Genomic DNA, 22,330 nt, shown 5'->3' on the forward strand with positions numbered 1-22,330 from the left:
CCCAGGGAAGTGGTTGAGTTACCATCCCTGGAGGTATTTAAAAGACGTGTAGATGTGGTGCTTAGGGACATGGTTTAGTGGTGGACTTGGCAGTGCTAGTTTTATGGTTGGACTTGATGATCTTAAAGGTCTTTTCCAACCTAAACGATTCTATGATTCTACAAAACAGATAGTTAAGTCTATTCTAATCGTGTTATTGCATGAAAACGTTCTGCAGAAAAATTACATGTGTGGGGCGGACCTGTCTGGGAACTTTACATTGAACAGGTGGGTAAGGAGCCACAGAACCTGGAAAATTTTGTACTTCAGCTTCTGGGACAATCTGCCACTGGATTTTGGGGAATTCAGAAACCTTTGTGCCTCTGGTCTGCTGAACTTTGCAAGCTCGAAAGCCTGAGACAGGGAGTGGTCCTTCATCTTTGATCATCAGGAAGTCTTTCTTGGAAGATCTGGTAGCCCCTGTTAACGTAGCTGACACATCATCATGGATCTTGAGTGCCCATAAGTCTGGAGTTCACTGGAAGCCCTGGCTGCAGAGTTTGAAACCCACTGCAGCTCACCCCGCCGGCTCCCCAAGGCCTCTGGGGAGGTGGGTGGTTGCCATCTCAGGAGACCAGAAATGTTCTTTTTTGAAAACTGCCTGTCTGCCTTTTTGCTCTTGAAGCTGCTGTGATCCTACATGGATGTTTGTTGTTGTTTTTTTGACAAATTGAAATGTTTTGGTTTCAGCTGGAAAATGCCATTTCTGTGCAGAGTTTAGGGAAGGGACTGGTGTACAGTGTAGGCATAACTTGGCATAAATGATCGTAGCCTTCAGACAGTTCCACACCATTAACAGCTGATGATAAAAGTTACAACCATCTGTGACCTTTCTTCATTTTCTCTATGTATGATAAGAATACAGTACGAATTCCTGGCAGATATTTTTGTTTTTTAACAAATTATTCAAGTACTGCACAATTATTTTTTTTTCTCTCTTTGCTTTGTGGGCAGTGTTAATGTCACTTTTTGGTGTACATGCAAATGTTTGGAGATTTCATTGAAAGATGCAACCAAAAACATACCAACTAGAGTTTTTGATCTGTTGCCCTTCTATCTTTGTAAATGGATATTTTAACATGGTGGATTTTTTTTAGACTTTGTGAACTAGATTTCTCTGATCAGAAATTTTAATTCGTCCCTTTACCCCCCCAAAATAACTTCTGCCCTCCTCTTTGGATGATTTTAAATAATTCTGCTGGTGCTTTTCTGTGCTGATACTTCAAATTTTTTCCTAACAGTTCTCCACTACTGCGTTTGTGTAATGTGAAAATGCAATTGAAGGTCCAAACAATGGGTGGAAAGGTTTTAATGTACTAAAGCCAGAAATACTAAGACTGTGTGAATATTTAATGCTATTTATCTCATTGCCTTTAAAGTCAAGCAATCTAGCGATAACATGTTGAAGTGAACATTTCCATGTTGTTTACACACAAGTCAAAAGTAAACAAGAAGTTCCATAGTGTAGTTTCTTCTACAAAGCTGGCTTTAAAATAAAGTTCCTAGAAATACTAAACCAGCTTAAAGCACAAAAGTAATCGGAAAATAACACTTTAATCCTAGTTAATCCACATTCTTGACCTATGTGCTCTAAAAAATAAATAAATAAATATAATTATGTAGTCCTTTAATCATCTGTGTGGAGCTGGTTATTCATGAGAGAGATCTGATCCAAAGATTAGCTACTGTGCTGATTTTTGCCATTTCTGAGGACAGGTTAAATGGATTTATGTTTTATTTTTGTGAGGAGGCTGCCTACTTCTTAACCTGTTTTGTTTGTTTGTTTGTTGGTTTTAGATCCCCTTCCTAAGACTGAGGTACATCAGAACGTGATAGTAATACAATGGAATTAACAGTGTAAACCAAAAGTAATATTTCAAGGAGTTATGGAGGCAGAGATACTTTGTTTGTTTTATTGAATAATTTATTAAGATTGCTTTTGGATCTAAGTTTTCCCTTTTAAAAAAATATATATTCAGAACCTTTGTGTAACAATTCTGGGTATGTTTATAAACTTGTTACTACACAAAATGCAAACAGAGTTTATACATCTTTTTAGAGGAAAACAAGATATGCTGTGTTCAGAAAAACTCTGCAAGCATGTAACAGAAATGCAAAAGCAGCAGTGGATGTAACATAAGGTTTAACACTCAGAACTGACATTATATAGATTGTCACAGTGACATAAGATTGCCAGGCTGCTGTCTAGGGAAACCTTCAGAAAAATGCGGGGAGGGGAGCAGACTACTTATAAGCCTCGTCTGAAGTGTGTCTGATGGAAGCTTAGATATGATTTAACTTCCTGCATCACATGTATTGGTGCCTGTATGTCACAGACACATATAAGCTGTGTATCAGTGTATCTATATAACTTTGCGTGTGGTGTTTATGTTCTAAATTAATTCTGCTTAACTTTGTTTCAGAATTGAGTGGGGGCTTCCATGCCTCTGAGAGGATGGTAGCCCGTTAAGTAGGAAATGATGGTTACTTTGGAGAAGATGTCTTACAATTATGTCGCATAAAACTTACCTTAAATGAGCATTCTGTCCTATGCATTAATTCTTCTCCCACAAAGTATTAACTCAGCTTTCTGGTACTTTCAGAGTTTCTAGAAGATGTGACAGAAAAAGTTCTTAATAACTAACATGAATGTTGTAGGCAGCTGCCCCCATAGGAAGGCTTGTTGTTGGGATGAGGTTGTATATGATCATCTGCTCATCACCACGCATACCACAGCAGTTAGTGGGACAAAGATGTAAGTGGCCTTAATATGGGTAGACTGAGTGATCGGTTTACAGATTTTTCTGTGGGGCATCTAATCTATGCCTTCCAGGCAGTTTTGCAGATTTCTTTTTAGGGACAATGTTCATGATAAATGTTAACATATAATAGATATGCTGGGGGCTTTTCCGCAGAACAGTATGAGTTGAACAAAGGAAGAGTGGTGAATAGTTTTGAGGTTCTCCCTGAAGCATGGGCACACATGCCCAGATAAGCACGATTGCTGGGTCAGAAGACTTATAGGACATACACTTCTCTTGTGTAGCTTTTGTTTTCAACTTCTTTCTTATAAAATGATTGAACATGTCATAAGCCCTTACTTGGATCTGTACTATATTGGTTGCTTCAGTACTAAGGATGTATTGAGTAGCTGATAAGTCATATCGCCTGCTCATTCCGATAGCAAAACTAGATAAGAAAGGTGTGGCAGCATCTAGGGTAATGAACTCTAGAATGGCATTTCCAAACAGCAAAATGGAAAAGTGAGATCTACTGAAAGAGATGCTGTGGTGAGGGGGTTCAGTGTTTTTGTGAGCTACTTAGAAAGGCTGGTATGCACATATAACGCAGGGGAAAGTACTTGCATGGATGTATCACACCAGTAAAACAGAATGAGATTGAACCTCAGCATTTCTTTATGTTTGACAAGGAAGTATTGTAAGTTAAAACCAAAGTGAAATAAAATTTAATCATAGAAGATCCTGGCTCATGGATGAATGAATTCTACAGCTTTCTTTAAACATGACTGTGGACCTGCAGGTAACAAATAGTAGAGGGATAGATATAACTGAGAACCAAGAGAGGCTGTGGAATCTCCATCTTTGGAGACTTTCAGAATTCAGCTGGACAAGCACCTGGGGAACATAGTTTAACTTTGAAGTTAGCCCTGTGCTGAACTGGAGGTTGGACTAGTGTGACCTTCAGGGATTCCTTCCAACCAAAATTTTGCTATGAATCTTTGGCTTTTGATTCATCAGCTTTCTGAAAGAGCTGGCCACCTCTTAAAAGAAAGCCATATAAATGGGGGTTGAGGGAGTGGGAATGATTTAGCCTCAGTGAAGTGGCTGGAGATGGAGTTGGATTTAAACTCTAAGGGTTCTTTGTTTTAGGATCCAGGAAAGCTTTGAAAGAAGTCAAACTTTTAAGAAGTTGGAAATACAAAAAAGCACAGAAATAAAAAGCTTTTTGTAAACTTAAAAGTATGTAGATCTGAGATACTGAAACTCTACAGGAGCCTCAAATCCTCTCATACTGTTTTTCTATTGCCATCTTCCTGAAAGTTTTCATTTGGGGAAAAAAAAGTTTCTGTAGGGGAGTTTTTAATCTGTGGGGTTTTTTGCTGTGATCTTGATAGTGGGATGTGGGTTGAGAAGACCCTGACAGAATTGTTTAGGAAAAAATGGAGACTCTACATTCAGATCACCTGCAGAAGGATGGGATACCAAAATGAAACTGGGTAGCAATTTGGAGTCCCACTGCCATAATTTTCAGTGGCATGTGCTGTAGTTGGATTTGCTGTTCCTCTTAACTGGGAAAGGACTGTACCTTATTGTTTCATGTCTGTAAATGCAAAAACATTCAGGATAATGTTTACCTTGTTACAGTTTCCTCCCCTCCCTTTCACAAGTTTGAAGAAATCAGTCTTTCAGAGTTCTCATTCTGCAAGGTTTGTATAGATTTTTCTCATGATTCATCAGGATAATTAGAGAAGACACTGGTAAGTTTTACTCCTGGTCAAAGATTTATTTGTAGGACACCTTAATACCCAGCTATAAAAACACTGTTGAAACTCAGTATAAGGCTGCCAAAGACTTACCATGTGCCTGCTTAGGCTAACACAGACCTCTGCCTTAGCATGGGCTTACACAGACTTCCTTCTCACTCACCCTTATGCAGCATAAACTCTTAAACTCTTGTTTTGCTGAAAGTTGCAGCTGTGGAGAATCTTTTTGCTGATATATTGGATTTTTAGGGGGTATTATTAGCTTGTTGAAATGAAACTGCTGTTGATAAGAAAAGCTTTAATATGAAACCAGGATGAGGTGACCTGAAACTAGGATGACTTCATTGTTTTGCCAACTATACATATTCTTATAAGGCTATTATGTCTTGGCCATGTGCACATGGAAGCTAATGAGGATTAATGTGTAGGTTTTATAGCACTAATGCTAGACAGAATGGTAGTCCCACTGTAAGAAAAGAGAAGAACCACCTATCCATCAATGTCCCAACTCTCTCATTGAAGAGGACAGCACTTGGCCAGTGCCTTATTTGATTCAGATGGATCATTCAGTGGTCTGTTAATCACCAATGGGAAGTGTCAAACCACTTACAGTTTATTATATTTTGCCATAAGTGTGTACAGTACATTTGGGGGGGTTGGACTAGATAATCTTTAAAGGTCCTTTCCAACCCAAACCATTCTGTGATTCTATGCTCATTAGCAAAGATTTGTAAAGGTCTTCCCTCTGTCTTCTGTTAGTTGTCTTGATCCCATAAAACCAGCATAATTTTGTGTCCTGGATACTGCCATCAGTGTTCCCTGGTACTGCCCCACTGCAGTCCCCAGCTCACTCGTTGGGCAGGAAGGGGCTGGTGAACATATTTGACTGATATTCTGGATTGGCAGCTCAGCACTCTTCTTTGGTACTAAATGTAGCTGTGGACTCTTCCTGAAAGGAACCAGGGCGACTGAGATGAAGCTTGAGGATGGAAACGGCAGTGAGGAGAACAGCAGACACTTGACATCCATTGCTGATTGCCTGTCTGCTGTATGCACAAAGAAAGGAAAGGAACTTTTTACTAATAAGCTTGCAGTGGTGCTGGAAGCAAATGGAAGCTGTGAGACCCTGGCAGTGGGTGCTGGAGAAACAAGCAGGGCTGGGGAGAGACTGAGCAGAAACACATTTCTTCCCTGTTGAAGGGAGCTTGAGGCTATTTAAAAGAGGCTGAGAGAAGAGCAGGACTCAGAAAAATGATACTATCCCATTACACAGAAGTGAGATTGTAGGGAGTACCAAGACTCAGATGTTCAGAGGGGAGAGGGAATTACAGTACTTCTTCAGTACCTCCCTACATTGAAAGCGCTGCGACTGTCAATGGACTGAAGCCTGAAGTTCTGTTAGTTTATTCTGGAGCAGGGTGACTTAAAATTGGTGTGTCTGGCCTGGCTTGCTTCCTTATCTCGGGGAGAGAGGGGAAGATTTATGAGTAAGAAAGAGGGGCAAGAAACTGCAGTAAAACCTTGATGCTTCCACAGGGTCAGCCTCTCCTGTTTTCAGATCCTACTAATCCTCTCTTAAAACTTTTTGTCTTTTTGCTTCCGAGTAGAAGCCAGAATACTCTTTGTTCTTGCCATTTCTATGCAGGATAGAGAAGATAATGACAGGCAACAAATAGTTAAGCAACTAACTAAAGTATAATGGAAAATAGCTGTCTTTCTTTTGAAGCTGAAGGTGACATTTGAAAATCCATGTATTTGGTAGCTAGTTACTGCTTGCTGTGTTGCACATGCTTCACTGTCTCACAGGGTTCTTGCACAGACTAGGACAAATGGCAATCTAAGTTACAGAAGACCTAAAATATATTTACAATTGGTTTTAACTTTTTAAAGTGAGGGCGGGTTAGGCTTTTAAATGCTGTCTGTTGATCAAGAGACTACACAGCTTGAGGATAACAAAATGCTGGAAGAGGAAAGAGTATAAATAGAAACCCCACTTCCTTGTTGAGTAGAAGCCAAACTTGTGGTTGAACCTTTCTATACAAGAGTTCGCTGAGGTCCAGATAGGCAGCTGAATGCAGATTTCTGAAGAAACAAAAAATTCTGAGGTTTGAGGGGGGACGTACATAGTACATACTGAAGACTGGATTGGGTATTTCTTTCCTGTGCAACACCTGGCTGCAGTTCTTGGAAAAAGAAGATACCAGTGGAACTCACAGAATGTTGGTGTAACTCCAGCACCAGCTCAGTGAAAGGAGAAATGTATGTCTGACCTTGGAGTGCATCGCCATTCGTTGGGGCCTGGAAGAGGCTTAATATAACTTAAAAACAGCCTCCCAAGACTGAGGATTTTAAATATGGGCTCATCTGGACAGTAGGATAAATATGTCTACTGCTCTCTTTTCAAACTTGAAAATATTTTTCCATTGATAAGTAAGGGAATATTTTACAGCAATAAGCATGATTATTTCTTTCCTGATAAATTTTCCTAGTGATGTCCTGCATATCACAGATTATGCTGCTGATGTTTAAACCATATTACACTGCAGGGAGCGCCCTTCATTTCTAATTCTTATAGTCTCTAAATAGTATACGACATTTTTAGATACATGACTTAGATTTTTCTTTTAATAGGAGTTTTATGACTAAAACTTTGCATAGTGCTTTTAAACCAAGGGATATATGAGCCAGAATCTAATTGTTTTGTAAAATGAATAATTTTGTCTGTTATCTCTTAATTAAAATACAGCTTTAAACTTGCTCTAGTTCAAACAAATTAATTCAAGAAATCTTATGGCCTATATTTATACAGGAGGTTAGGCTAGATGATTACAGTGGTCCCTCTGGCCTTATCTGTGAATGTATTTGCAGTTCAGTTCTGACGAAAGACTTTTTTGGGGAGTGGTGGTGGGGAATTGGTAGCCCTGCCTCTTAAGGTTATATGTTTGTGATTTTTTCAAAGCCAGATTTCAGTTGCTTAGTTTGGCAAAATTGTAATTATATGCCTATTTACATCAGGATTGTGTAAGGGGAATTGTTTGGGTTTGGGATTTTTTCTGGGGTCTTTGGCAGGGTGGTGGTGGTTGGTTTTTTTTTTTCCCCAGTCAAAAACTATCAACCAGAACGTGTGAAGGGCTTAAAAGAACCCACATTAGTTGCTGCTCCCAAAGGTCTGTGCTGTTGTGGGATGTCTGTCTATTCGGTGTTTACCTTCATCCACCTTCCTAACATGTAGGGAAATGGGAAGAGGAGATCGCAGGGTTGCAGTGGAGAAGAGGAAAAGCCAGATCAGAGGGAAGCATTTGAAAGGCTGAGCCTGAAGAGGGAAGAGAAACTGTGACTTCCAGTTAAGGGAAGAGATTAGAATTGAGGTCAATGGGAAACCAAGGCAAGCTGAACAAAAAAAATTTGGGGGTGGCTAAACAAGATGGGTCAGCTATGGCAAGCTTGATAAGGTTGGGAACTGGTGGAGCTGGGGAGGTAATTGAGAGTTAATTCATTATTTGGGCTACTAGAAATGAGGATGACTAATCTGTTTGGATATTTGAGATAGGAACCAGTGAAAGAAGTACACTGAGAATACTGATTTCTCTGGAAAACTATTCTATCCTAGTGGATATCTTGGGCAGCTTGGTATGCAGCTGCCTATAACTGTTTTAACTCCATTAACTCAAATAATAACAGTCTATACAAAGATTCATGGCTTATTCTTGCAGAACCATATGCCTGAAAATTTGGCAAGATGTTGGGGTTTTGCCATTTTTCCCATTTGCTTTTTTTTTTTTTTTAATCAAAGAAGAGCTCTGCATTAAAGTTCAGTTTACAAAGTCAATTTGATTTGTGAAACTATAGATATTGCTACATTTTGGCCTCCTTAAGAATTTATGACCTCTGGGAGTTGGATGTCAAAAGTCTAAGTCAAAAAATTTCATTTCTCTCCAAATGAGCTGTTCTTATTCTTCCTTTCCTGTGAACATTTTTACATTTTTGACCCTTTGGTCCTGATTTCAAACAAAGATTTCTTTTCATCTTAAGGAAAACTAATCACAGGAAAAAAGTGTATTCTGGATAGCATTAACACACATGAATTTGGTCTTCTGTTTTTTGCATATAAAAACTTCCGAGTGCTTTCTCAGGAACGGTATGTAACAACAAGGAGTAAAAAGTTGGTTCCAGTGTTTCTTAAATCTCCTGTGTAACTCTCTTTCAGTATGTGTATGCATACACCCAACTTTACCCAATATGAATCATCTCACTGACTTCAATTAGCTGTCCCTTTGCTACTGACTGGCTATGCAGCTCTTCCTTACACACTCGACGAGTCTTTGTCCAGCTTGCTGCAGTCTACTTGCATCTTCACAAGTCTCCGTGCAGCCAGCATAAGTTCCCTTGACAAGTCCTGATTTTAGGGAGGGGTATCTTGTGGAGTCTTTCCTCCTGCATTCTTCATGGAATGTAGGACTAGAAGGGAACACAAAAGGTGTTTACAAGACCTCTAATTATTTTTCTTTGTTTTCATAAGATACTTTGCCAAATATTACATTGTACCCAGGGGACCTGACTAGTCAGTCCTTAGGGGCTGATGACAGCGTGGAGCAAGCATGCGTCATTAGCTTCCAGGCTAACTGGGCATGGGCAAAAGCTGGCTGCTGCTCCCGATGGCTTCTGCCAGGTGCATCAGCTCTAACTAAACCTCTGGAGAAAATGGAAGAGGACTGCCAAAAACACAGGCTTAGCAAAGGAGTTAAAGTACAGTAACTTGAACACTTTAATTTAGAATTGTTGCTGCAAGACTCTTTAAGGATACAGACTTTCAAAATACTCCATTACAGAAAGCAATATCAGTTCAAATAAAAATAAAACCAGAATTATGTGACTAAATCTTTCATCTTTCTAAGTTGTCTCCTCTTACAAACTATTTGCCGAGTAGCACTAACAGCAGAAGGAGACGACCCACAAAATCTTTACAACTTCTTGTACACCCTCCCACCAACAAAGAAGATTGGAGAAGATAGGCTAGGTGGATATTTGTTCTACAATATCTGAGAAACAAAGGCTGCTTTTTTTGTTTTACTACCTCTACCTTTTTAATAAAATTAATAATGTACCTTCTGTCTTTAAAATCAATTTAAATTCTCTGTCTCTAGTTTATTGCTGTGGTCTGCCCATCTTAGAGTGGCACCAGCTGCAGCTTTTGGGATAAACTGAACCATGTCTTTTCAGTAAAATCCTGGTCAGAGGTAGCCACGTCTATCCAATGGGAGGAGGTTAGTGCCCAGCCTGCCAAGTGGTCGTTGTCCTGGTACGGTCAAACCCAGGCAATTTCTCTCAGTATGTTGTGTCTCTCTTTCAGCACTCATGCACAGATACCCTTTGTATGGAAACGAGGTTACGAATGAGGGTAGAGTAACGGTGCACATGTCCTCTAGCCTGATGTGGGATTGGGACGTGACGGATGTGCGCACCTGGTATCGCTTTCGCACCAGATACTTGTACTATGTTTCCTTTGTTTGACACTTTGTCATTATTAGAACTTAATGGTCCTAAAGTGTGCAAAAATAGGGGCCCTGCTTTTTTTCTTTCTTTTTTTTCCTCTGAATTTTTCCCTTTAACTAATTGACACAGATTTATTCCCGGTTTTTGCAGAGCACTTCTCAAATGTTGTTCTCTTTCCTTGTGTTCAAAATTGTAAAATATAAATGTGGCAGCAGAGTTCTCCCTTTCCCAGGGAATTGTATAATTGGATTTTAGGAAGACTCAAGAGTTTTTCTTATTCCATATACAATATGAAGGATTTCAGTGATATAATAGTTTTTTTTTTTACTTTGCTAGGTGACACAATTGATGATCAAAGTAGAGAGTCAAAGGATAAAACCTCGTTTCCAGAGACCAGACCAATGTACAACCAACCTCCACAGGTAGGAGACTCTTTCCTTATGCACACATGATGAAGCTTCCATAGCAGCTCATTTAAGAAGCATGAATGTCCTGCAGGAGAAGGTTTCAACACATTCACATCTTCCCTAGACTGAGTGCCTACTCAGCCTTCCTCATCATCTATCATAAAAGAAGCATTGCTAGTAATTAGATGGCAATATTATCAAGGTCACCGATACTGATTTGAAAAAGAAATAGTAAGAAGGCTGGGCTGTGTGGTATTGCTGAGTATCTTATTTTTATACTTAAGACATGCAAGCATGAAACTGTAGCTAGAATGTTAATGAATTGCATAGAAGCATTAGCGTGGTGAGTAGTGATGGAAAATGTCAAACATTTACATGTCATTTATTTCCACAGCTACCATTATAAGTAACATGTTGTAAATGTGTGAGTATAATAGACTGTCTTTATTGTGTGTTTTCTTTCTCTTTCAGTACTGTGTGGCTGTAAATTTGGACTTCTTTTTCTTCATCTGGTTTATTTAATATTTAATCCATGTATACCAAAGAGGGCTTTTCAGAATATTTCTGCATATGATGTACACTTATTTTCTTCTCCACCTCCTCTGAAAATGTTTTTGCAATGAGCCTGTTTTGCATCTATATAACATAAATATTTTAGATATTTAAAACATAACTGTGAGACATTTTGCTTGGACTTTTGGTGCGTTTGTGGTGGGGTTTTTTTGCTTAACCTAAAATTTCTCTCTCTCATATCTAGCCTTGGAACTGTGTCTCTGTCTGTCTCTCTCTTCTCAATGCCATTTTAATATTTATTATTGCTAAGTCCCTTGGTATATCAGAGGTGTGTGTGATAATGTTGCATCTTTAAGAGTGGTCAACGTGTGTGTGATCTGTAGTCTCCTTTTTTAATTTCAAATTAAAAACTGTGTCTGATACAGAAATCTTTAATTCATCATAGTAATGAGTGGTTTGCCTTCTGATAACATGGCAGTATGAATTAGTTATAATTAATTGCAAAATTTTAGTCTGACTTCTGGATCTGTGCACATCTGAGCCAGGGTGTTTTGCAGCTGAAGTCCTGCAATTCTGAGGCAGTATAATGCATTGGTGTTGTGGTTACCTACTGCACAGACACAGTTTCCCTTAATGTGATGTTCTTGCTAGGTATTGTGAGCTGCCAGTTATTGTAGTGTCAGTGGTTTGTTCAATTCTGTGGATTTTCAGTAAATAGGAACTTGTGTAGATTTTAAGTGTTTATGAGTCAGAGGAAAGAAGTAAAGTTTTCAAAAAAAAGTAGCAGATATTACAGTGCAAATAAAACAAAGATTTATTTTAATCTGTATATTAAAAGACTTAGTATGTCACAAAAATACTTGTATGAACTGGCTTGTGACAACATCAATTAAATTAAGATACAGCAGATACAGCATTTGGTGGTATCTAAGTTATTAATTCCGGTCTCTGGATTTGGGTGTTTGGACTTCACATTTACTTGAAGGAGTTCTCCATTTCTCAAATTAAATAGAGTAACTGAGGATCATGGAAATGAAATGGATAATTCTGGCCATTAGGGAAGCAATATTCCTATTTGCAGTAGTAAGTATGTTTTTATAAATTTGTGGGAGAAATCTACCAATTTAGCAAAATTGGAAAAGCATTGTATTATGTATTCAATATGTCACTGAGAAACAGAACATTAACTGAAATAGTAAGCTTGTTAGCATTAAAACAAGAATACTTCGTAAACATAGTACAGTATGTTAAAACATATCTGTTAGACTGCAAAGTAGTATCGGATATTTGTCATGCAGAGTTGAACAGAAGAGTGTTTAGTTCTTCAACTGCATCTTTCAATTGCTGGAAACTTGCTTTTATTTTTAAATAGAATCTGTTTTACAATTTAATAGATGTAGTCTTTGTGGAACATGGAAAGTGCTTTTAGAAATGTGATTTAAAGAAGAAGGAAGTAATACTTTGTTGCTGGGTCACTTCCTTATTCAAAAAGGAAATGAGGTTGAGTTTGATTTTTTGAAGAAAGTATCTTCTGGAGTATTTTTTGGTAACTGTCATGATCTTTGGAATTTCCCATTTACTTAGGTACTGTTGGATTTGTTTTCTGTACAATTACTGAATTATCAAGTACATATTTCTGTATAAACTTGCACAACTTATTTAAACTAATGCACGAAAAAAAGCTTACACCAAAATTATCTTGCTGCAACTAGCAACATGTAACAGAACCTCTTATAACAACGGCAGTACCTGCAGTCTGCGTTATTTTAAGGGGTTTTGATACCACATGCATGTTAGAGGAACTGCAGATACTTAGAAACTTGTTGAGGAAGGGTGTTCTCAAAGGCCAACTTTAGTCCAAACGTTCCCACGGGAGTGGGAACAGAAGCTCCTACTTTGAACAGTCCCATGTGGAGTACCCTCTCCATCTCCGCAAGTACAGATGGAGGTTTGGGAGGGTCATCTCCCGATGCCGAGTCAGATGCATTGTCCACCAGGGTAGTGAGTGCTCTGGGCCTAATCGAGCATGTACAATCCTGCTGAAGTTGCTTCAGGCTCATGAGCTAAAAGTCATACGCGCATTTAAGTGCTTTTCTGGATTGGGGCCAAAATGCTTAGCACGCTGCAGGGCTGAGAACTTAAATTAGTCTCTTTGTGACAGTGAAATACAAAGCTTCTAATTTTAACTGCAACACCATCATAACAGAAAGAGATATTACGGTTTTATTTTTTCATGCTTGCGAGTTTTCCATTATTATAGTACAATTCCCAGATAATTCAATCTTTATCTGCTTTCACTGGGAATTTAAGGTTATAGAAAATAACAGAATGGAAAGGCTAGCGTTGATATATGAAGAGTGCTAGAAACCCTAGTAATGTGGTGGGGTTATTTTTGATAATGAGCTATTCCATTGGTAAAGCAAATTAGCGCAACCATGTATTTTTGTCCTACTGTGAGAGCAATTATGTAGCATATCTATTAGGAGACATAAAAAATATTTTTGACAGATGGTATGGCTGTGAATTAGGATTTATGAAGATTATTGTATGTCTGGTGTCCAGGACACCTGGGATTATTAAATTGATGTAAGAAACAACAACATCAACAAAAAATTACATTTCTGGTAATAGCTGCAGTGTTTTGTATCTCCCTACTGTCACCTTAAGAAGCAGCTCGTGTTTATTTGATATTGCACTTCTTGATAATCTGACATGTGCTCTTTAGCCAACAGTTGTCAGCAGATTTGATGGGTGAAAACTGTACCAGTAAGTGTATTAACATAAACTACCAAAAATGAGAGCTGTCTTTAGATTGTAAATTAAGATTTTTCTCTTGCTGTGTGCTCTTTTTTTTTTTTTTTTTTTAGTCCTGTTTCTCCCTCAGATACTTAATAGCTATTGCGTTCTATCTAAGGAGCTTGTTATATTTTTTCTAGGGCAAGAGAAAATCCCCCAAGGGATTGCTTAAGCCATAATTATCTAATTTATATGTTGTCATTATAGCCACTCTTAATTATATACCTTGCTGTGATACTTATCATCATAGGACATAGTTTTCTTCATGAATTGCAATAGTTCTGTTATGGCTCTTTGGCCCTTTCTTTTCATAATTTGCTGCTATAAACTGAGAACGTAGCAGATAGAAAGCCCATGTTTCCTGAAGTAAATTTAACATTATCTATGGTTTTCTGCATATAGATACTGGTGTGTACTGTTTTGGGCAAGTATCTAAATAAATTAGGAAAAAAAATTTAATATCTGAATTGGCAGATAATATCCTCATTAAATTGATCCTTTGTAAAGCTGCTATGTAAGGATTCTGAACAGATGTAAATAACAGTTTCCTAGGTATCTGGTTAGGGGTCATATTAGTCAATTGGAAAGACAGAAATACTATGAGATATAAAATATCAAGGGAGAGATAAGGGGAGTTCTGAGTACACAGAGGAGGGGAAAAAATTAATTTAATTTTCTTTTTACTCATCTAGAGAAATTAGCAAATATTGCTGAAGTTGATAGACTTTTAAGACATCCTGTTGAGCAGATCACCTGATACAGTTCCAGGGCATGAATAATGCTAATGTTCTCTTTTGTTTCTTTTAAAAAAATAAATAAAATTAATTGGTTCTTCCAGACCTATTGTTGCCCAGTTTTTACTAAAGCTTGGCTGTGTGGATTATTTTTACAAGTTACTGGAAAAGGAGCTATTACTGGTCGTGTCCCTGTTCAGTCACCCAACTCTTCATTTATGGTTCAGAGGGTCCCATATTTAAAATCTCGAGAAGGGTGTTCTGGTGATGATTTACTGCATCATTTTAAATACCCTACATTTGCTTTAGAGAAGGTGGTTTATATTTCAAAATTACTGGCCAATGTTTGTGATTAGTTTGCTTCATTTTGACAAAATATAGTGTCTATAGAAAATGTTGTTGCTCAGATTGGCTTTTTTTTTTAAGCTCTCATAAGGTAGAATTCTAGTCATGGCCTGGTTAGATTAATTGCTTGTTGTATGTCATATTAACTCCAAGATCTTCTTTTTCACCTATAAAGCCCTTAAAGCATGTTGGTCCATAGTTTCTCTCTTCTTAATTGGGTATGTAAGCAATAATCACTTAATGAAATTATCCACTCTTAGCAGGGACTGGAATAAGTCTGCAGCAGGTCATCAAGCATGTACTTTTCACTGAATGCTGGTACCATCAGAAGAAAGATCTATTGTGTATGATCATAAGCTATAGGAAGTGACGTTTTAACATTACCTTTAAAGAAGGATGACTAGTTTTCAGCGTTGGTGGCTGCAATGGACATCAACTTTCTTAGCTCCCTGCATCCTTTGCATGTATAGTAAATAGCGGGCAGTTCTTTGGGGGATCCGTGTGCAGCCACAGATCGAAAGTCTGTATGAAGTAGAGCTGCCATATGGTAAGAAGGGCACAGTATATGGCTGTGATCTTACTGAGAACAAAGGTAAATAGCCCAGTCAGCTAAAAAAGTCAACTATTACATATTGCAACTATTACTATGCAATAGCATATTTACTTTCTAAAGCTTCATTATATTGTAACATTCATATTGCTATCTGTTTGATAATTGACCAAAATATTTAAGAGGCCTTTTCATATTAGGAAGACCTCCAGAACGTATGGACCAATGGACTTCTGTCTGCCCTCAACAGTTGGGCAACTTGGTGGTGGTGGGGGGGGTGTATGTACATATCATATGTAAATATATTAGGTATACATACATACACATGTGCTTCTGCATGTCACAAAGGATGAGTTGCTATAGCCTCATAAACAACATTTCATAAACTCTGATTTGTGCCATCTTTTGACCCAGGGTCAACCAGTAAGACCTGGGGGTGTCTTGTAAGACTCTCACCTTGTAGGGTTTTTCTCAGTTCTAAAAGTGAATAGTTAGACTTTTTCGCTGTGTAACATGATACACAGCTGGGGTTATTTCAGATACTTAGTAATCATAGTAACGTCAAGAATGTTATGTTTTTCTTAAAGGGAAGTATTATATTTTTAGATATAGGGAACTGGAGTGGGAATTGAGAGATGTGAATTAACGTGGTTGTTACCAACTTCCTCTCTGAACTTAGAGAACAGTTCATTTTCAAAAAAGTAATGCAGCTTTCTCTTACAAAGCGTTTTTCTATAGCACTTTGCAAGTGTGAAATACTGTTAAACGCTTTGTTTAACTTCAGTTGAGATTTCATTACAACAAGAACTGAGGAAGCCTTACAGTCTTTTAAGATGGGACTTGAATGTTCTGTTTGGCCAGCAAATACACATAAACAGAACAAATGGATTGGAGCATCCGTCCCTACCACAGCCCTGCCTGTGGAATCCGGAGTCAGTGCTGTGGTCGGTCTGTATGATTGGCAAGGTTTGAGCAACAGAAGACAAAACCACCTCCTGTAGGGAAATTATAGCACACAAGCATGGTATATTTTCATTGTTTAGTGCCTATAAATAGCAATGTACATACCCACATGTAAAAAGTTCATAAAATAGTAAAATTGGCCTGATTGGCAGCCTCTTCATTTTGAGAGCGAGGCTTTAGTAAAGGAACGTATACTCCAAATAGTGACAAGGCACATGTATCCAGAAGCACAATTTGTATACCTCCCTATTTAGTTTGAGCAGAGACTCGCTATACGCTTGACTTAATTGCATGCTTATTCAGTTACATTGGATGGTTATTTGTAGCAGGAGATGCTCAGATTGGGTGCCCAGATGTTCCCATCACATTTTTTAGCCTTTCTCTAGTTTTGGGATCTTCTGACTAGCTTAATCCCCAGATAAAACTACTGATTATCCTATATCTCTTGCCCAAACACATGTGGTTGGACTAAAAGCCAGTAATGCTGGTTCACTTTGCTGCTGTCAACAAATTGATTGGTCAGTCATCCTGCCTCTGGGAGCAACCCTTCTGAGCTTTCCAAATATTAAAATTGATCTAAAATGCAATGTAGATCATACATCACTTGATGAGACTGAGTGCTAATACAGCCTGATGCTACAGTGATATTTACAACATGATGCATTAGCGTAAAATGGTGGCTGAAAGACTGGTATAGGGCAGCTTATTAATACTTACTCTAAACACCAAGTAAGGAAAATAACAATGTCTTTAGGTTAGTTTCACTGCCACTTTTGGGAAAAAAACCCAAAAAACAGAGACAGCAGTGGGCAGTCCATTTTAATGGAAAGGAAATATGACATGAAAACTGTCTCGTTTCAGTCCAAAGTGCTAATATTGATAAGACAGGAATATGTTTTTCTGTACTTTCCATCAGTGTGGTTTGATCCTTTTACCATAATGTGCTACTGCTGTAATTTCTGCCCTAAAAAAATCCCCAAAACTTCACTACTCCTCAGTCGTATCAGACTTGTGAAAGATTGTGCATTGGTCAGCACATAGTCAAATTTTGTTCTAAAGCATTTTTTAAAAATACAAGATAAAATGGAAATTATTTGTTTGCAAATTTCTTTTCTTTGCTTCCACAGTATTACAAATTTTAAAAATTCTTTTCTAGTGTTGTAATGCAATTAGTAGACCTGCTTGATAAAAACAAGCCTATTTTAAAAGCCCAAAAATTGCCCTTCTTCCTTTTCATTATGGTCTAATTATCTTCCTTCCATAGAGAACCAGGGGGCTGAAAGAGGCCACCTTGATTGAACGAGATGACCAATATTTGTTTCCTCTTATTTAATTAATTAATTATTTGGTCCTTTACTGCTTTAAGAGTCATCATGCTTTTATTCCTGCATCTCCAAAGCCTAAGCAGTAGGTGCTGAGGACAACTCAGTCTTGTTACTGTTAGTAGATTGAAGCTTTAAAGGCTCTGGCTCCTGGTAAGCTGTTTGCTGAAGGTGCTGTTGACAAGTGCTCCAGCTACACACTGTGTATGGAGGAACTTAAAGTCAAATATCCATCCTTCCTTTCTCTTACTGGCTTGAATCTCTATGGAGAGAGCAGGTGGAAAGTTGTGTTAGGAGACACTTGCCTAATTCACTTTTTCGGCATTAGAATATTTTAAATTTGTAAATAGGACATATTGCTAGTCTTACCATATGCTTGGATTTTAAGCAGCACGATAAAAACCTCACAATAAAGCACTTAGTACAGCAATTTTTATTCACACATCTGCCTGAGAACCCATTTATGTTTTTCAAGACTGAGGAGAGAGACCGTTAGGAAGATCCAGGGGTTGAGTTACCTAACAAAGCTTCTGAAAGCACGGCTGAGGACGTTGTTCGCAGGTATCACTGGAGGAAGCTTCACCTGGGTTCAGACTAGTAATTCTTTTCTGTTCACTCTACTTAATTAGCTTTTCTCTGAATACCAAATCCAAGATAATTTCCTTTTCCTTTCCTCTTATTGTAGATGGAAATTGTTATCCCTCTGTCTTTTTCCTCTCACTGATATTAACATTCTAGGGAGACATTTCACGGATGTTGCTGACTACCTCAATTACTCAAGGAGAGATTTCCTTTTCTTCTCGAAACAATAACTTCTGATGTATGCAGCTTTTCCCAGTTGTTCCAATTTGCTGAAAAATTTATTGACTTTTTTGGTGAAATGATATTTGCTAAGTATTTTCTTACTAGTCTTTTATGTTTGATTGTCTAAGTTCTTTTCTTAAGTAGACAGCTTCCTTTCCCATTCAAGTCCTTAGATTTTCGTACACTTAGGAGAATAATGAGAGAATGCAGTATTATCCCTCTTTTTTAGAGGTTCTGCTCCACAGACGTCTACCATCTCAGAGGAACTGTCATCTTTTTCCCGCCGTAGCAGATTACCATGTTGGAGTTTCTACAATAGCAGAGGTTGGGAACAAGAGGTAGAGACATAGAGGCAGACACCCAGTTTGTCTAAGCTCCTCCTATTCAGGACATCAGCTTCCAAAAAGTCTTCAGGATATTTTTTTGCTTGGAGCAGTAGAGAGAAACTCAAATCTTGTTGTCACTAACTACATTGACCAAATATAGCTGCTAAATTAAAATGGATTATTTAAATACTGTTTATTTCAATATGCAATTAAAGTTTTATAGAAAATTAATTTCTTAGTATATTCTCTGGCTATATTGAAAAGTTAAATTATAGCCTTTCCTCGTGATTCCAGCTCTGTTAAAAGAGTATTTTCTAGGTGTGTGTGTAATATTTGCATCCTAGTTATTTAAAAATTATTGCCCCACATACAAAGAACTCATTCATGGTTCAAAGTTGCTTCAATAGATAACTGAATTTTAATAGTTAATATCTGAGTTTTGTATTACATCAGGAATGAAGGTAGCAGCAAAATAAATGTGAGTACTTTGTGCTTTTGGATGACACTGAAGTTACAGAACAGATCCATTATCAGCATTTATCGGACTTTTCTATTCCTTTTGCAATATATTGACTTGTCCTTCACTTCTGATTTGTGGCTGTGGAATGCACTGCTGGATGTCTAGAGCTGCCTGCGTTTTCAATTACAGTTCTTCTGGCTTGCAGTTTACTTACTATAGTAATTTTCATGAACTTTTTAATCTTTCAGCATACATGCTACAGAAAAAAGACATAAAAAAGATCTGGCCTAGTTAGTAACATTTCCTGGCACTGGCAGAAGCACAACATGCTGAATATTGTTCGTGTTGCTTATTATAATGTATGAGATCTTTGCTATGAATAGCTTGCAGAGTACTTCGAAGGAACAGAGGAACTAGATAAACTGTTCCTTACTCGAACCCACATCTCTCTTCTAAGATAATTCTTATCACAATATTCCATGTTGCAGAGGGGAATGTTGTCCAAAATTCACCTGTTAGGACAGTGCCCTAAGCTCAGGGGCCTCCAGAGAGGCACAGGGAGGCAGCAAGAACAGGAACCCTGCTACTGAGGGGGCATAAATGCTGATACAGCTCTTCAGTTATCAGATTCAAAAGTGCTAAAATTGGTTGGGATAGAAGGAAAGATAAGAGTATAATTATTTTAGTTATGGCGGGAAATTAAGACTTAGCATTTTTAATAAAGATTTAGAATCCTGTTCTGCTTCCTTCTTATTTCTTCTTTCTCTTATTTCTGCAGTCTTTCTTCATGTTGCATCTTATCCCTGTTTGTTCACGATTTTATAGTTTCTCATTATAGGTGCCCACATTTAAGATGTTATGGTTCTTTGTCTTTAAACAATTGTTGAATGAAATAATTAAATAATAGGAATTAGGAATAAAGGAATAAAAGTAGGAATTGGGAATAAAAATATCATTATACAATTTTGGTTATATTAAGTTCAGTATATTTGCTGAAGTTATCACCAACCCCTCTCCAAATATTTCCTGTGCCCAATTGTTATTATAGGGGATTGAGAAAAAAACCCAGAACCTTAATCTTGTTCTGGTTTGAGTTTGCGAAATTGTTAACGAAGAAAACAATTTTTTTTCTTCTAGGATGAACAAACGAGATAGTTGGTTTAGACACTAGATATGCAGTCTTTTGTGGTACTTAAGAATACTTTTCAGGGTAGAATTACATTCTGTAAGTGTTTCATAAATAAAACTCATAGGCATCTCTAGTATTTACTAGGATAATTAAACTAACACACTTTAACCATGGAACATTTGGAGTATCCAGAGTTCAAACGGCAACCTTGCAATTCTTCCCCTCTGCAGAGATTAACAGTTTAGCTGTTTGAGAGAGCAAGGAGCATGTACTAATTACAGAAAGTTCATTCTGCATTTAAAATACCGAATTGTTCCTACGTTAGAGAAAAAACTAGTTCTGAATAATTACACTTTTCTAATTGTTTTAATGAAAATAAGGATGTACAAATGTACATGATTATTGATACTGAAAGTGTGGTTTAGCAAAGATTCCCCTACTATTCTTTGCAGGCCAGGATACTCTGTGGGGAGCTTTGCTATAACAATGAAAAACTGTAGAATGTCAGAGGTACTTTTCACTGTTTCTTTAGAATTTCTTTCTTTAAGATTTCAGCAACATTAACCTGACCTTGATTCCCTTCTAGTCTAAGAAACAGCTGAAAAGCATGCTTTAAAGAGGAAAAAGAAAAATATCTAAAATGTATGTCACAAATCAGTAAAAATATTCTTAAATGCGTATTTTAAAATCTGGTTCTGTTTTACTCTGAACAGCAATATTGATAAATGGAGAAAAAACATGCTGCCTACTAATCACACAAAATTTGTACAGGTAGCAGGAGCTCTTTAAGAAAGACAAATCACTGCTGTATTACAGAATGAGAGTCATAAGAAGCTGGGAAACAAGAGCCCAAAGCAAATGGGAAAGCTGATTTCCACTGACAGCCATTCTTGCTTCTAAAAGCCTCTCCAAGGACTCGATCTTAGCCTGAAGCTTTCAGTGTGGAAGTCTGCCCTATTGCAACCACTGACAACACTAATCTTAGGCTAGTATTACAATCCCATTCACTGTGTTTCTGTTAAGAAAGAAAGCAAGCAACCAGAAGCCATTTGGGTATGGCAACCAAACTACTGCAAGGTCTCCAGCACTTCTTCCACCTACTTTTGTTCTCCCAGATAGAAATAACTTTTTCTTGAGTCCCTGGAGGGGATGCTGACTAAACTTTTGAGTGAGCCTCGAAAGAATAGCAGCTGTCATGATTCACGTGAGGTTTTCTGAACCACTCAGGGGCATCTGTATTGTGCTTATCTGGGTGGGTTTCTTCCCTTCTTACAGTTCTGTAAGGATATAGGTTACATACTTATTGGAGTTTTGGGTGTGGGGGTGTTTTGTTGTTGATGTTTTGGGTTGGGTTTTTTGTGACATTTAAAAACTATCATGTCATGTACACTTTCCCTCCTCCAGCAAGGTTTACTGACCCTTTTCTCCTAGCTTAAATTTTGGAATACAAAGTGCTAAACATTCAGAGCGCCTTGTGAGTAATTTTTCTTTTCCCCTCTGTTCCTCTTTGCCATTACTGTTCTTATATGAAAAGTGAATTGTTGTCATCAATGGAGATGCTCGCTCTGGAATTCCTACAAATTTTCTAAAAAGGCCCAGTGAATACCCTAAAAAGCATCAACTGAAACACAATTGGAAGAACAATCCCCTAAGACAATTTCCATTCATAGACACATCAGAAATAACTGCATAATGCTAAATAAATTCTGAGATACATTATGATACACTATTTGCTGTAATACCACAAAATTGCCTGAAATAAAGATAGTATTTCTATATCACCAGTAGTGTTGTAGGTCTCTCTCATAATTACGATATTGCTGGATATTTACTAAATATTCTGGAAGATTGAACGTACTGTTTGTTTCTCAAGGTTGTCTTTTTAAGGAAAATGGGTCTGCTTCTGGAAAAAAAGCCTTTTTTTTTTTTTTTTTTAAAGTACAAA

At 37.7% G+C, this 22,330-nt stretch overlaps 1 protein-coding gene across 3 annotated transcripts in view; it reads left to right on the forward strand.

The window, feature by feature from the left end:
• UMAD1 (UBAP1-MVB12-associated (UMA) domain containing 1) overlaps positions 1-22,330 on the forward strand; it is an 84,491-nt gene that overhangs the window by 49,449 nt on the left and 12,712 nt on the right. For all 3 annotated transcript variants that reach the window (XM_019474003.1, XM_019474004.1, XM_019474002.1), the window contains exon 3: positions 10,373-10,458. In XM_019474003.1, the coding sequence (XP_019329548.1) occupies positions 10,373-10,458 (86 nt within the window). The remainder of the gene's footprint in view (positions 1-10,372; positions 10,459-22,330) is intronic.

The sequence above is a fragment of the Aptenodytes forsteri genome, unplaced genomic scaffold (genome assembly GCF_000699145.1).
Source record: "Aptenodytes forsteri isolate BGI_AS27 unplaced genomic scaffold, ASM69914v1 Scaffold55, whole genome shotgun sequence".
Taxonomy (NCBI): Eukaryota; Metazoa; Chordata; class Aves; order Sphenisciformes; family Spheniscidae; genus Aptenodytes; species Aptenodytes forsteri.